The 13,619-nt window shown below is 37.7% G+C and overlaps 1 protein-coding gene across 4 annotated transcripts in view; it reads right to left on the bottom strand.

Annotated features, from left to right (window-relative positions):
* The window catches only part of EML2 (EMAP like 2), a 1,798,491-nt gene that overhangs the window by 450,408 nt on the left and 1,334,464 nt on the right, over positions 1-13,619 (bottom strand). For all 4 annotated transcript variants that reach the window (XM_044085260.1, XM_044085417.1, XM_044085337.1 and 1 more), the window contains one exon: positions 1,497-1,622. In XM_044085260.1, coding sequence (XP_043941195.1) covers positions 1,497-1,622 — 126 coding nt within the window. The remainder of the gene's footprint in view (positions 1-1,496; positions 1,623-13,619) is intronic.

Genomic DNA, 13,619 nt, shown 5'->3' with positions numbered 1-13,619 from the left:
TTGAATTTCATCCCTGCAGCACTGTAATGACCATTTTCTTTAAAATCATTACATTAATACATTTTTGTTTGCTACCAGATTTGAAAGTTGAATTGTCCTTTTAATTTATGTTAATATTAGACCTTGTTTTAAATTTTGAGGCAATATAATATAATATAATACAGTTTATGGGACATGTGCTGGATTCCGTTATCACTTCTACAGAGATCAGCCCTAGGATTTATTCATGCAAAAGTACAGCATGTTTGCAGAAAATACAGCGTGCTGAGTTTTTTGTTAGTGTGGAGTCAGAGACCAGAAAAAGAGGGGTTAGGTCCTTCCAAAGCTTGTGAATGCAAAAGAAAAAAGTGAATTTCTGCCCTACATTCCTAACATTTCACATATTAAAATTAAAAGTTTAAGGTTGCTACAACCTGCCAACAGCCACAGAAATGTAATTTACAGTGGCATCTTGCTCCGGTTTCCTCCGACATTCCAAAGACATGCAGTAGGTGGATTGGACACTTTAAATTGGCTGTAGGTGAGGGTGTGCACGTGAGCGAGTGGTACGAATTAACTACCGCGGCAGGGCTAGCCAACAGTCAGCGTAAACCTTGGCTCGAGATGATTGTCACTGCAGAAGTGACACCCCGACCCCATCTGCAAAATGGAAAAAGGGGTTGAGGATGGATGGATCTCCTGCACAGAAAAGTTGCAGATTAGTGCTGTGATGTGCATTCTGTAATGGAACACATACATCACATTAATTACATGCTAGTTTATGCTTTGTTTAAAAAAAAATAAAAAGCTAGAATGAAATGTCAGTGATATTTCTTGTACTTCACTTTGTTGATACCACTGCACTGTTTTCCATACCCTATAAAGCTGAGTTCGCTTGGCTTGTAACTTTCACTTCTGACAAGAAAAGAAGATTTTGTATACGTGCACAATTAATTACTCTAGTAGAGGAACTAGTCACTCTCTCTCACTTATATACACCATGAAGTGTTACAATTGAATTGCCAGTTTTCCTTCTATATTTTGGCTACCTGGTGGATCACATGCTTGATTTTTGGGTTGTTGGTTTTTGCTAAAATTGAATTTAACAAATACAATTGAGAAATAAGATTTCATGAAAGTAGATTCTCATTTTCTGCTGTGCAGTACTGTCACCTGCAGGTTCTTTGCTGCAGTGCATGCAACCATGAGAAGGAAAATTCAGACCCCTTTCCTGCAGCAGTTTTACTACGAGACACTTGTGTGATGTTAAAATTAAATGATATTGCAGAACAAACAATAGCACCAGCTGTTAAAGGTCTTCTAACTTAACCTGAAGTAGTCTCCTTTCTTAATACAACATAAATCTTTTAAAATATTTTTAGAATTAAACTACTTGGAAGTCACTTAACTATAACTAATGAATTACATGTCTATCCCATCAGATGTTATGATTTCAAATATCATATCACTACTGTGTTCCTGAACTATAAAATGGACTATCGCCATATCTTTCTTACCTGGACAACTGTGCTGAAATCTGTAGAGAAGGAACCATGCAGGACAGCATTTCTGGTAGTGCCAACAAAGAGACTTTCATCTTTTCCTTGCGTCACAGTACGTACTGGACCAAATATTTCAGGAATCTGCATACAAAAGGAGTAGTAAATTATTCTCTTCAGTGCACTGCTTAGGAAACTCGATAATGTTTACTTTTTTAAGACTCAAAATGACACAATATGGTACTACTGGAAGAAGCAGATCATGTGACTAAAATACTTCATGCTTTTAGGTTTATTAGCTATAAAATAAAATTGCAACTGCAGGGTTTTAGAATGACAGAAGTAGAGGATGAAAAGATGACATCACGGACTATTACTCTTCCTGATAAGAAAGGTCAGGAATAGATGGGGAGTATGCTTTGCAGCTTTACTATTATTATTTTGTCAGTAAAGAGCAGTACAGACAAAAGAACTTAACTGCACCTTCATTGCATGAAGTAACTGTTATCTAAATCTGATTGAGTGCATTGCACTTTGAAGTAATCCTTTTAGAGTGAGTCTGTTACAACAATGTTTTACAATAAATGAATTCACTTAGACAAGAAAATGGAAATTTCAGTTAATGGATGAGAATTTGACACCCCAGAATATGCAGTTACATACATGCATATTATGAGAGCTTGTTACGCTTATGTGGCATTCGTTTGTAGCTCATACAGTGCAGCTATGCCATTTTACTTAACTTGTCTTCTCTTTTGGTCCCAAGGCCTCTTTATGCATTGGCTGAGACACTTTCTACCACCCTCACTTTAGTAGCCTCTTTCACAAATCAACAACTTTCACCAACAAGTAAAACTTCCAAGATCTAACCTGTCTATTCTCACTATCTGCAGCTGATATGCCCCCCCTCCCCAGTTCTGTACTGCTCTTCATAGCCCCTTTTAATGTTATTACAGGCCTAAGTAATATACTCTACACCTCTGCTTGCCTCCAGTGTAGATGGTATCAGTACTCCAAACCTCCCTTGTAGTTCATTCCCTCCATACCTTGAATTCCTCATGTTCCTCTCCTTTGTATGTTTTCTGCCAATGTTGCAAAAACTTTACTTTATGGCCTTCAGAAATGCAGACAGTACTTGTGGTCTGACCACTGTTTGGTAGATATGCAGGATGATGCCCTTTCCTTATGGAGTTTACTCCTCTCAGGACGTCCATGGATCTTGCTGAAAGTGACTGCATCATCTACAGTTTTTCCTTGATGGTTCAGTGATTTTGATTTCCATGACTTTAGATACTTTGGTTTCTTTGATTGAGTTCAGTTCCTTCCGGCTAGAGTCTCACATTTAAGTTACTGTATCTCATGTGTAGTAACTCATGTTTATATGTTTACTGAATTTGTTAACCTTAATTATAAATTCCTTAGTCAGCTCTCCTGTCCATCTTCTGCTGTGACCAATATTCTGCTGTCAGAACCCTCCAATGTGAATGTAACAAATACAATGAACAGCACCGAACCTAGAATTGACCACAGCAGTAAAGTCATCACATTTCTTTCCCCATCCCCCTTAATTAACACCATTTGAGCTCTCCATTCTATACCCCTTTTCATCCATTTCTTTATTCTACTGTTAACCCTGTAACCACTGGAGATGCAATGAGTAAAATGCTTTACTGAAATGGAGATGGACTGTATCGACCCACCCATAAAACTGAAAAAGTTGCTAGTTTATTCATGTAGTACACTGTACTCCATAAAAGCCGCCAGTCTTTCCCTGAGAGTTTTTCTATCACTATCCTACAACTTAGGTCAGGCAGACTGCCCTGTAGCTTCCAGGGTTAGTTCATTTGCCTCCTTTGGAGAGAAAGGGATAGAAGGAGAGAGAGAGAGAGAGACAAAGAAACAGAGACAGACACCAAAGCAATGGTCTTTCTCCCTGGCCAGTGATTTACTGCTCTCTCTCTCAAAACAGATATTCTCTGAATGTTGACTAGGATTTTGGTTGGGTATTCCATCCATCACCTGTGCTTTCTCTTCCTCTTCTTTTAACCAGCTCCTGTTTCTTTGTTCTACTTTCAGTATTGTCATATTTTCATTCACAGTGCCCTTTACTGTAAAGTGTTTTTTATTTAGTTAATAAATGCATAAACAAATTCATACCTTCCTAGGTCTGTATTCCCCTTCTAATTCTCTTGAGTGGCAAATATTTTGCTCACTGCTTTAACTTTTTTCTCAGTCTGCGGCTATATACTACCATCTCCACAAGCCCCGACTACAACCCATGCTGCTATACACTACCATCTCCACAATGTACAGTGATGAAGTCCTGACCACAACCATTAAACAGTCTAAAATTCAAATGCCACGAAACAAAAAACAGGGAACTCCACGGCAAGTCAGGACAGCAGACCCAAAAAAATAATTTTATTCCAAATAATTACACAATCACAAATACAGTTCCTTGTATAGTGTAACAGCCAAATAATTCAATGGTAGAAAGGGCTGAGGTGTAAGTAAATCTTAGAAATTCAGTTGGGTTATTAATATAAAAAAAACACTTGTAATGTCTCTCCCGGACCTTCCCACAAAAGGCAAATATCGTCAAGGTAACAGGTGTAAAAAGAAATATATTTATTCCAATCTAAGTTAAATATAAATTTTCTTTCCCAGTAATAAAGGACACAACTCACATATAGAGGAGCACAGGCAGCTCCCATGGCAACCCCCTGCTCCTGCTTGTAAAATTCTCCATTAAAATAAACAAAATTGTTTCTCATGATAGTGTCCATAAAATCCAAAATAAGATTCACCTTGTTACCCTTTGGATATCTGACTTCTAGTACCTCACTAAACAATTCTAAACCAGTGTCATCTGGAATACTAGGAAACAGTTCCAACACATCTATGGTGATCAGCAAAACTGCCATATTAAATTTGTCCTTAGTAATGCACTTCAGAAATCCCAAACTACTACAACCATCTCCACAATGTCCAGTGATGAAGTCCTGACTATAACCCACATGACTCATGTTGTTGTGCTGCCTTGGGTTCAAGAGGAGCTGCATAGATGAAGGTGAGAACTGATCGCACGACTCCAGATTATCCATACAAGGTGAAGGACTGGTGGTCTGTCTGGTCATCTCCAATTTAAAATCAGTGACATGCAAGTGACAAAGATCAGCTAATAACCAAGATGTGGGCTCAGTGTTCCCAAACGGATAACTTTAGTGCACTTTCATATGTGTGGGAACATGCATGCATGCAGACTTGTGAAGATAAGAAGCCCTTGCTATGATGCTAGTCCTCATGACATCCACCAGAGACTGGGGTTAGGGTAATAACACACCAGCATGCTCAAGATAAGGTTGTCGGAACAATGGTCTGCCAGGCCAACAGAAGTGGCAAGAGCAGAGATGAGGCTGGGACAGGACTGTTGAAGCTAGTGATCTTCCTCCTGTGGGTCTCTTTGGCTACTACTTGAGATGGCCTTCTGAAGGGGTGAGGCTGCAGAAGCAGCTGTTTTAATCTTTCTTGTCAGCCTTTGTCTGCCCCAGACATAGTAACGTTCCAGTTTGTTTTGGCAGATTCAAGTCGTACACAATCGCTACTCTTCTTTTTTCCTTCCCACAAGCTTACTCTTATGTAGGAGACACTTGTATTTCTATGTTTCAAGGAGGCCAGTATGCATCTAGGGCATGTTCAAGTGTCTACATCTAATCCTTGTTACAAAAGATGAATAGCACACCAATGACCAAACCAATGTAAAACTATAAAAATAATCGTAGGGCTAAGCCTTACATACAAGTTCAGAGACAGAGAGAGAGGGAGAAAAAAAATTGAGCATATATTTAAAACCACCAGTGATCAGGATCAACCTATGCCACTCAAGGAAGCATTTCCAAAGGCATGGCATGCATAAAGGCATGTTCCTGGATGAATCTTTCCAAATCCTAGAAACATCTAGCAATCCATGGCTGGAGAATAAATACTGTAAGCAAGCTGAAACATGTCACCAAGTTCACCGAGATAACAAGGAGCCAAGTTGTGAATGTATAAATATTACCATCTTAGTGAACTTCACCAATGAAAGACTAAATAGGTAACCAGAGCACTGGTGTAATATGGTGAGATCTTCATACCCCACAGAGTAGGAGAGCGGCAAAATTCTGTACAAGTTGCAATCGTCTGGTAGCCCCAGGTTTATAGTACTGCAGCAGTCTAGGCATGAGGACTACAGAGCATGCACAACCTCTGGTATGACAGCTGATGGAATTAGATAGCTAGTGAGCAGTCCTTGAGATGAGAACAAGATCTGACCACAGCAGGGATGTAATCCTTAAAATAAAGCTGCTAAAACATCACTCTTATGTTATTCTCCTTTTTGATAAAGGCCATTATGCCACCAATATAAACATATGGTGTCAACACTGGAGCAGAGAATTTTTGAATAGTGGCATGAAAGGTCACTACAATCACCTTACTGTAGAGCTTCGAGTGATCATCTTATAACTACATTCCAAGTCTAAGGCAGGTTTATTTAGGACTGCTATAGAATCTTGAGGGAAAGAGAAGTGCAGCTGTGGGTCATCAGCATAAAAACATACATTTAAACCTCACATTAATAACGTCTCTAACAGCAACATATGCCTAGATAACGGATCTAGAATGGAATCCTACAGTACCCCACATATCAGGGAGAATGGTGAGGGGAATCACTTTCGTAAACAACCCAGAGTACAAACACTGAGACAGGAGGCAGATCACTGTTACACAATACCCAAGACACCACAACAGTGGGTCACAAGTGATCAAATGAAATACATTCATCTACCACGTCAAATGTTGAGGAAAGCTCTAAAAGAACCAACATGGACTAACATCACTGATTTCTAGTTGCTAGAACTACTGTAACAAAGGTGGTCTCAGTACAATGCTCACACTGAAATCAAAAGTGGAGTGGCACTTATTTACTGTAGCCCATCCTCACCTAGCTAGGACTTTGCTTCTTCATGCTCCCAGTCTTCTCCCTTCTAACACACTAAGCCCATCTTTTCTGTACGTCTTATACCCAGAAATTATGATATGGCACATCTCTGTAATGCCTGCAGTGACAAGGCAGCTGCGACATTCCCAATACAGCTACCCTCTGCCATTCCAAAACAAGAGGAAGCTCTAAAGTTAACAATACAGCACTAAAGTGCTCGTGTGTGACACAGTCCCCATTAGTCAGAGCCTGAAGTTTAACTTGCTCCCTTTATGTTCATACACAGTATCGTGGCACAGCTTCTTAGGACTTTGGAATTTTTATAAATGGTTCAGAGTTACTGCCCACATAGCCCATTAGGATCATAGCAAGCATGATATGTCATGTGTGCTGACTCACAAAAACTCAATAAATACCCAAATCATATCTTCCTGTGTTTATTTCTCAAAAAGTTACTTTTATGTCGTCGTAAAAGTATTAGCAAATGCAGTTCACAAATGCAAGCTGCCATTCATGCATCTTAGATGTTTTATTTCCTTACATTTCAAGCTAACATTTGTCTGACTGTTATATATACTAAAATCTTTGAAGAAAAGTACACATAATGAAGAAATGGTCACTTGAATGTTAATTCAAGTTTGGAGCCCTGTTTGCTGGACATTTGAAGTACAAGACTGATGGTTCTGTATAAAGAGTTACTGGTTTTCTATATCTATTTATTCAGCTCATGCTCGTTAATTTAACATTTTGACCACAAAAATCTGAGTGCATCATCATCACTTGATGAAGACATCTGAACACTGAATGGCTATGGTTTTTCAGACTTCTTTAAACTTTTTTTAGATCCATGTTTGGGCTGTTTGTTCATTGCTTAGTTGCACTGGTTTTTAGCAAATCATGTCTTTTGCTATAGTTAACTCATGGCAACTGTCTTAGTTGTTTGAATGATGGTTTAACTTCTAAATTACTTAGTAAACAAGTATAATAAAATGTGAACACCCATTTGTGCCACATGAGCAGTGGCAGAGAGGTCCAGGAAGGTCAGTACAAAGTACCAACCCATTTTGTCATATAACTAGGGATGAAAAAGGGAGCTAGGAAACTAAGGAAGAGGAAATGACAAATCAGAGGAAAATTCACAAAGGTACCAAAAGGAATAGATGGAGTGGGCATGGGGAGAAAGTTAGTTTCTAAGAGAAAGGATTTTCACTTTTTTACACCAGATGAAAGTAGTTTAGAAAGGCAGTGAAGAATTTTAACATGACACTGCTACTACACACTTCCTTAAAAGCTTTATTCAAGTGTGTCACGTATCACGGTAGCATGTATTTATAACATATTTAATTCAGTAACTTATCCACAACAGAATCAGGAAAACATTATCAACACAACGATTAACAATATGCTATAGCAGTGTCACCCTCATCACACATGCCATACATGAGATTCCAACACCCATTTCTACAGACACACACTAACACACACACAGGTGCCCATCAGTGTCTCAAACAGCCATTTGTTTGACAGAACATGTGAGTGTATAAAATATATCAGAAGTAAGTGTTTTGTGTGTGGAAAAGAGGAAGATACAGCATTTATTAGAGGTAAGTGGGACTTTGTTGTTATATCGTAACTTTTGTAATGGGGTAGGAGTGTGTGTGAGAATGTTTTCAGGTTAGGGTTACAGTAAGGTTAATAAAGAGGAAATATTAAGTGTTACATGCACTGCTGTATATGAAGCGTGTAGGACTGTCTTGTTTGGTTACAGAATTATGGAAACTTTTTTTTTTGTAGAGGCTTCAATCCTAATGTCTGCTAACCTAAGCCTAACTCTACACATTAACTCACAAAAAAATTTTCCCTAACACTATCACTTTTTGGACAAATTTTGTCTGAAAGCCATGATAGGGTTTTGGTTGCATGATCACAAAAGTAAACTATTTGTTTTCCTTTTGCAATATTTTGGGATTTACACTTTTTGCAATTATTTCTTGATAAATATGTTTTTGATGTGTTAATATTAACATATTGTGTTTTATTGCTTGCGCACATCAACAGAGTGCCACACAGATTAAACCCAAGTTTCACATGGAGTGCAATTATCATCACCCTGCCTCAATATTATGACATCACAGCTAGTTTATCCTAAACACTAACATTTGCAATGTCCCTTCCCCCACGACTCTCAGACCTATCGACAAGTCTGCCAACAGCTCCCTCAGCACCACCACTTCCATGACTCATTCATCAGCTTCCCCTTTAAGAGCCTATATTCCATCAGCCTAGAGTAAACTGCACTATTCCTCTGACTGCATTTCTTAATCGCCTTCATTCTCTTACATTATTATATCATCATCATTACATTCCCTTCATCCAAACTTCCTAACAGCTCCCCATTTCTATGGGTTCCTTTACAGTTTGTACCCTTTTGATACTTCTTCAGGGTCCCTTTCCATCATAAACCATTCCAACTTGTATTTTCCTGTTATTACTGAAAAACGTGAACATGAACTTATCACATCTCACTTATGACATCTATTAAGCTCAAAACTTCATTCCCTTCAAAATTCCTATCAACTCTCAATGAAACTGCCTCTGTCCAAACAGTCTAACTTTAAATTCATGATCACTTTAAAATCCCACCCCTCTTCAACCATAACCACATCTCTTCCCTCCCCTCTTCAACCATAACCACATCTCTTCCCACCAAACATAACTCTTGCAAACAGATGAATACATCAAACACTTATACCTTATCTGTGACAGGCCGCAAACATCACCAGAATGGTCAACTGAAGTACCTTAGATTTTATTAGAATCCACTAAATCTCACCATTCTTCCCAGCCCAAATCTCTTTCCTGTTACTCTTTACTGCCCATAACTGCCACCCCAGTGTCCCATACCTCCTCTTAGACATCTCTGCACCTTTGCTCACCAGCGTTTTTAACATCCCCTTCTACTTAACCTTCCCTTTGACAAAAATCACCCATTCAGCGTCTTTCCCACTCAACTCATTAATTTCTTTCTTATCAGACTAAGGACAAGCAATACTTTGACCTAAACTGTATACAATCACACAGTTGCAAGCAAAGACTCTGCAGGGTACCCACTGAATGGGAAACACTAACCACTCAATCTTTTGAAATCATATTTTAGTTTGGAAGTTTTAGCCTGGGATCTGACCCCCGTATTTCTTTTTCAGTATCTGTATAGTCTTTGGTCATCATAAGACTTAACTAAAACAACAACAACCTACCAGTCCATCTGTCATAGGAAATCAGGTCTGCTCTGTACATTTTATTCCCAGAGCTGAACGTGTTTTCCTATTGTCATAGTTTTATTGTTGGTCTGCAGACTTTCCTTTAAAATCCTTAGATTTGTCCTGGTACTTACATGCAAGCAAAATCACTGACCCTCATTATCAAAGCAAACAGACTAGTTATCTCTCTCCCTCTGCTTTATAGCCTTCTCACTGAATAGGCATCTTACATTTTATCTTAGTTTCTTTCATTCATCACATCAGAAATGTTGCACTATTTTTTCACCATAAAATGAATTATCTCCTCTCCTTTCACATGTGAGTAATTGCTTCTATTTTATACTCCAACTTAAAAGGATAACTTAAAAGGATTACCTCAAAAATGTGGGATCTTGTCCTTTCATTTTCTACTGAACTTCCCACAAAAATGAAAAGAGCTAAATGCATAAACTGTATCCATCCCTGCTGATGTGATCATTTCACACATTACTAAATATTGCAAGTATTTTTGTTTTATAATTCTAACCACCCACCGCTGATGCTCTCTGCACTCTTGATATTGCAGGTAGTATTCTGAATGTTTTATTGATTACGGTTTATGTATGCATTTTATTTTTGAGTTTACTTGTTTACCTGTCCATTTACTGAACAATTAATGAATAAAAAAATATCATTAAAAGCATAAAATATTTTGGCATCCATATGAAAATTATAAGAACAGCATACAGATGTCCACAAATCACATAATACTACATACCTCATTGTTGCCATCTTTGAATGAGGTCCAAGACCATCAAAATATCTGCACAGTCTTTTCTGGTGGGGTAATCATACCTACCAGCAAAGTATCGTAAATAAAGATTATGCATAATGAATTTTAAACAAAGGCTTTCATCACTATTGTAAATCCTACTTTCACAAACTAGTGCTAGTAACCACTAACATCTGGGCAAGGAGACACTACAAATAACCCAATGATATACATCCTTGAACACAAGCAATGCATAGGAAGAGATGCATTTAAGGTCATCAGAAGAATTATAACATGGTGGTCAAAATGGTCACATATGTAAAGTACTAGGACTAGTTAATGGAATTGTTCTAGAATATCCCAGTATTATGCAGCTGATTTAACAGTCATCTGATACGGTTGTATATACAGTTAGGACAGCATCCTAATTAGGTCCTCTAACAATGAAGGATTCATTAGAAAGTTTAGTAAGAAGCCCTACAGGACATGAATGCATCAAATGGTAGTACAGACACCTTGGCTGTCAGAACAAGTCTTCAATGTCAGTGACTCCACTGATGGAACTAGGAACCTGCAGGCAATTATGATCATCTCCGAGGGAATCAAAGATTAGCTACTGATACAGGACTCTGAAAGTAAGAGTCCTGAACTGGAACTTCAGAAAATTATAGCACTATTAAAAATGGTTAAAGAACCATATTGCTTGGGTTTATTCTGGATGGAATTCAGCAGCTTGTACTACTTTTAATAAGCCATTAATCCTATACACCTTACAATATTAGTCATCTTTACTGTCATCCAATATAGTCTGCCTTCTCAACATTCATACTCCATGATCACCGAAAATGAGGAAATCCACCCAAAAAAGCACAGGTTAATATTTACATATCACACACACACACACACACACACACACACACACACACACACACACACACCTGGGGAATATTCACATTCCTGGGGGATGGTGCAGTCTCATGACAGGGATTTGCTCCCTTCCAAAATCACTTGCTGTTGGTTTAGCCCACTTGGGGGTAATCCTCACAGCATATGCACAACATGTCAACGTTCCGTATCTGTGGTATGTAGATATTACATGTACATACACACATTTTCTAAATATATATATATATATATATATATATATATATATATATATATAGATTACATACACACACAGACACACACGCACTATATATAAATATTATACATGCACACAATGTATATATTACACAAACACACTCACGTGTGTGTGTGTATATATATATATATATATATATGTATATATACATATATATATATATATATACATATACATATATATATATATATATATATATATATATATATATATATATATATATATATATATATACACACACACACACACACACACACACACACACACACAGGATATAAATGACCCTTGATAAAATGCCAAGTTTTTGTGATAAAAAAAAAAAAAAAAAAAGAGACAATAATAAATAATTTCAAAACTTTTCCCACCTTTAATGTGACCTATAACCTGTACAATTCAATTGAAAAACAAACAAATCTGTTAGGGGAAAAAATATAAAAAATAAAAAAAAGTACAATAAGATGATAAGTGTGCACACCCTTAAACTAATACTTTGTTGAAGCACCATTTGATTTAATTACAGCATTCAGTCTTCTCGGGTAGGAGTCTAGCAGCATGACACATCCTGACTTGGCAATATTTGCCCGCTCTTCCTTGGAAAAGTGTCCCATGTCTGTCAGACTGCGAGTGCATCTCTTGTGCACAGCCCTCTTCGGGTCACCCCACAGCTTGTCTATTGGATTTAGGCCTGGGCTCTGGCTGAGCCATTACAAAACTTTTTTCTTCTGGTGAAGTCATTCTTTTGTTGATCTGGATGTTTGCTTGGGGTCATTGTCATGGTGAAAGGTGAAAATCCTCATCTTTAGTTTGCTAGCAGACGCCTGAAAGTTTTGGGCCAAAGTGACTGGTATTTGGAACTGTTCGCAATTCCCTACACCTCAACTAAAGCTCCATTTCCAGCTGAAGAAAAACAACCCCAAAGTACGATACTGCCACCACCATGCTTCACTGTGGGGATGGTGTTCTTTTGGTGATGCAAAGTGTTGTTTTTGCGCCAAATGTACCTTTTGGAATTGTGGCCAAAAAGTTCAACCTTGGTCTCATCAGACCATAACACATTTTCCCACATGCTTTTGAGAGACTTGATGAATTTCACTAAAAAGGCAGCACAGCAGAAAAAAACAAAATGGAACAAACCAGTACTGGAAAATGCAGCTCAGTCAAACAAGTTGAATCAAGATAAAACCATTTATTGTAAGCGCTTTCATTTAGAACAATTTCCAAACTTCCTCAGACAAAAGTATTATAAAAAAAAACACACAGTTTATACATGACATCAGCAAATTCAAAACTTTTAGACCAATGAAACACCAGAATAATTCCCCAAGGATTTTAACTAGTTTTATGCTGGAAAAAAATTATATATAGACGCATATGCATCTCTCTTCTGTTACAACCTTTACCTAAACTGACAGGAATATTACCTGTCATAAACCTTTAACTTTAGTAAACTGGGCATGGAAATTGCATCATTTAAACCAGGGGGAACGCTTGCATTTAAAAACACTTGCCAGCAGGTTTCCTTTTGCTCTAAAAATACTTTCCAGGGTCCCCCCCTGGAATCCCTTTTAACCTGATGCACCACTACAAATTTAAAAACATGATCTGAAAATATCTTAAGATGTCTAAATAGTGCATTGGATTCTTTCTTTGTTGAAAGCTCATAAAAATGCTCAAATTCTTTGAGCTAGTTTGCAACTGGTTTTACCCACAATGAAAGCAGAATACTGTAAGCAAAATGCAATGTAAACCACAGCCTGTGTGTGGCATATGTACCTTCCCCCTTATAGAATTTGTCTCGTTAGCTACTTTGATTTGTGAACCAGAGAATACATAACACTGATTACACATACCACATAGGGTCATTTTACCATTTTCACTACGCTGTTTCTCTCTTTCCAAAACGTTTTTTATATTGGAACCCCTCCTGTATACAATATTAGGTCGTCGCCCCATTAAGTCCACCATATCAATATAATTTTTTATGATGTTCCAATTTTTATTTAGTATG

Source organism: Protopterus annectens, chromosome 1.part0 (genome assembly GCF_019279795.1).
Source record: "Protopterus annectens isolate FY-2018-M chromosome 1.part0, PAN1.0, whole genome shotgun sequence".
Lineage (NCBI taxonomy): Eukaryota > Metazoa > Chordata > Ceratodontiformes > Protopteridae > Protopterus > Protopterus annectens.
This window is presented reverse-complemented; position numbering and strand designations above follow the sequence as displayed.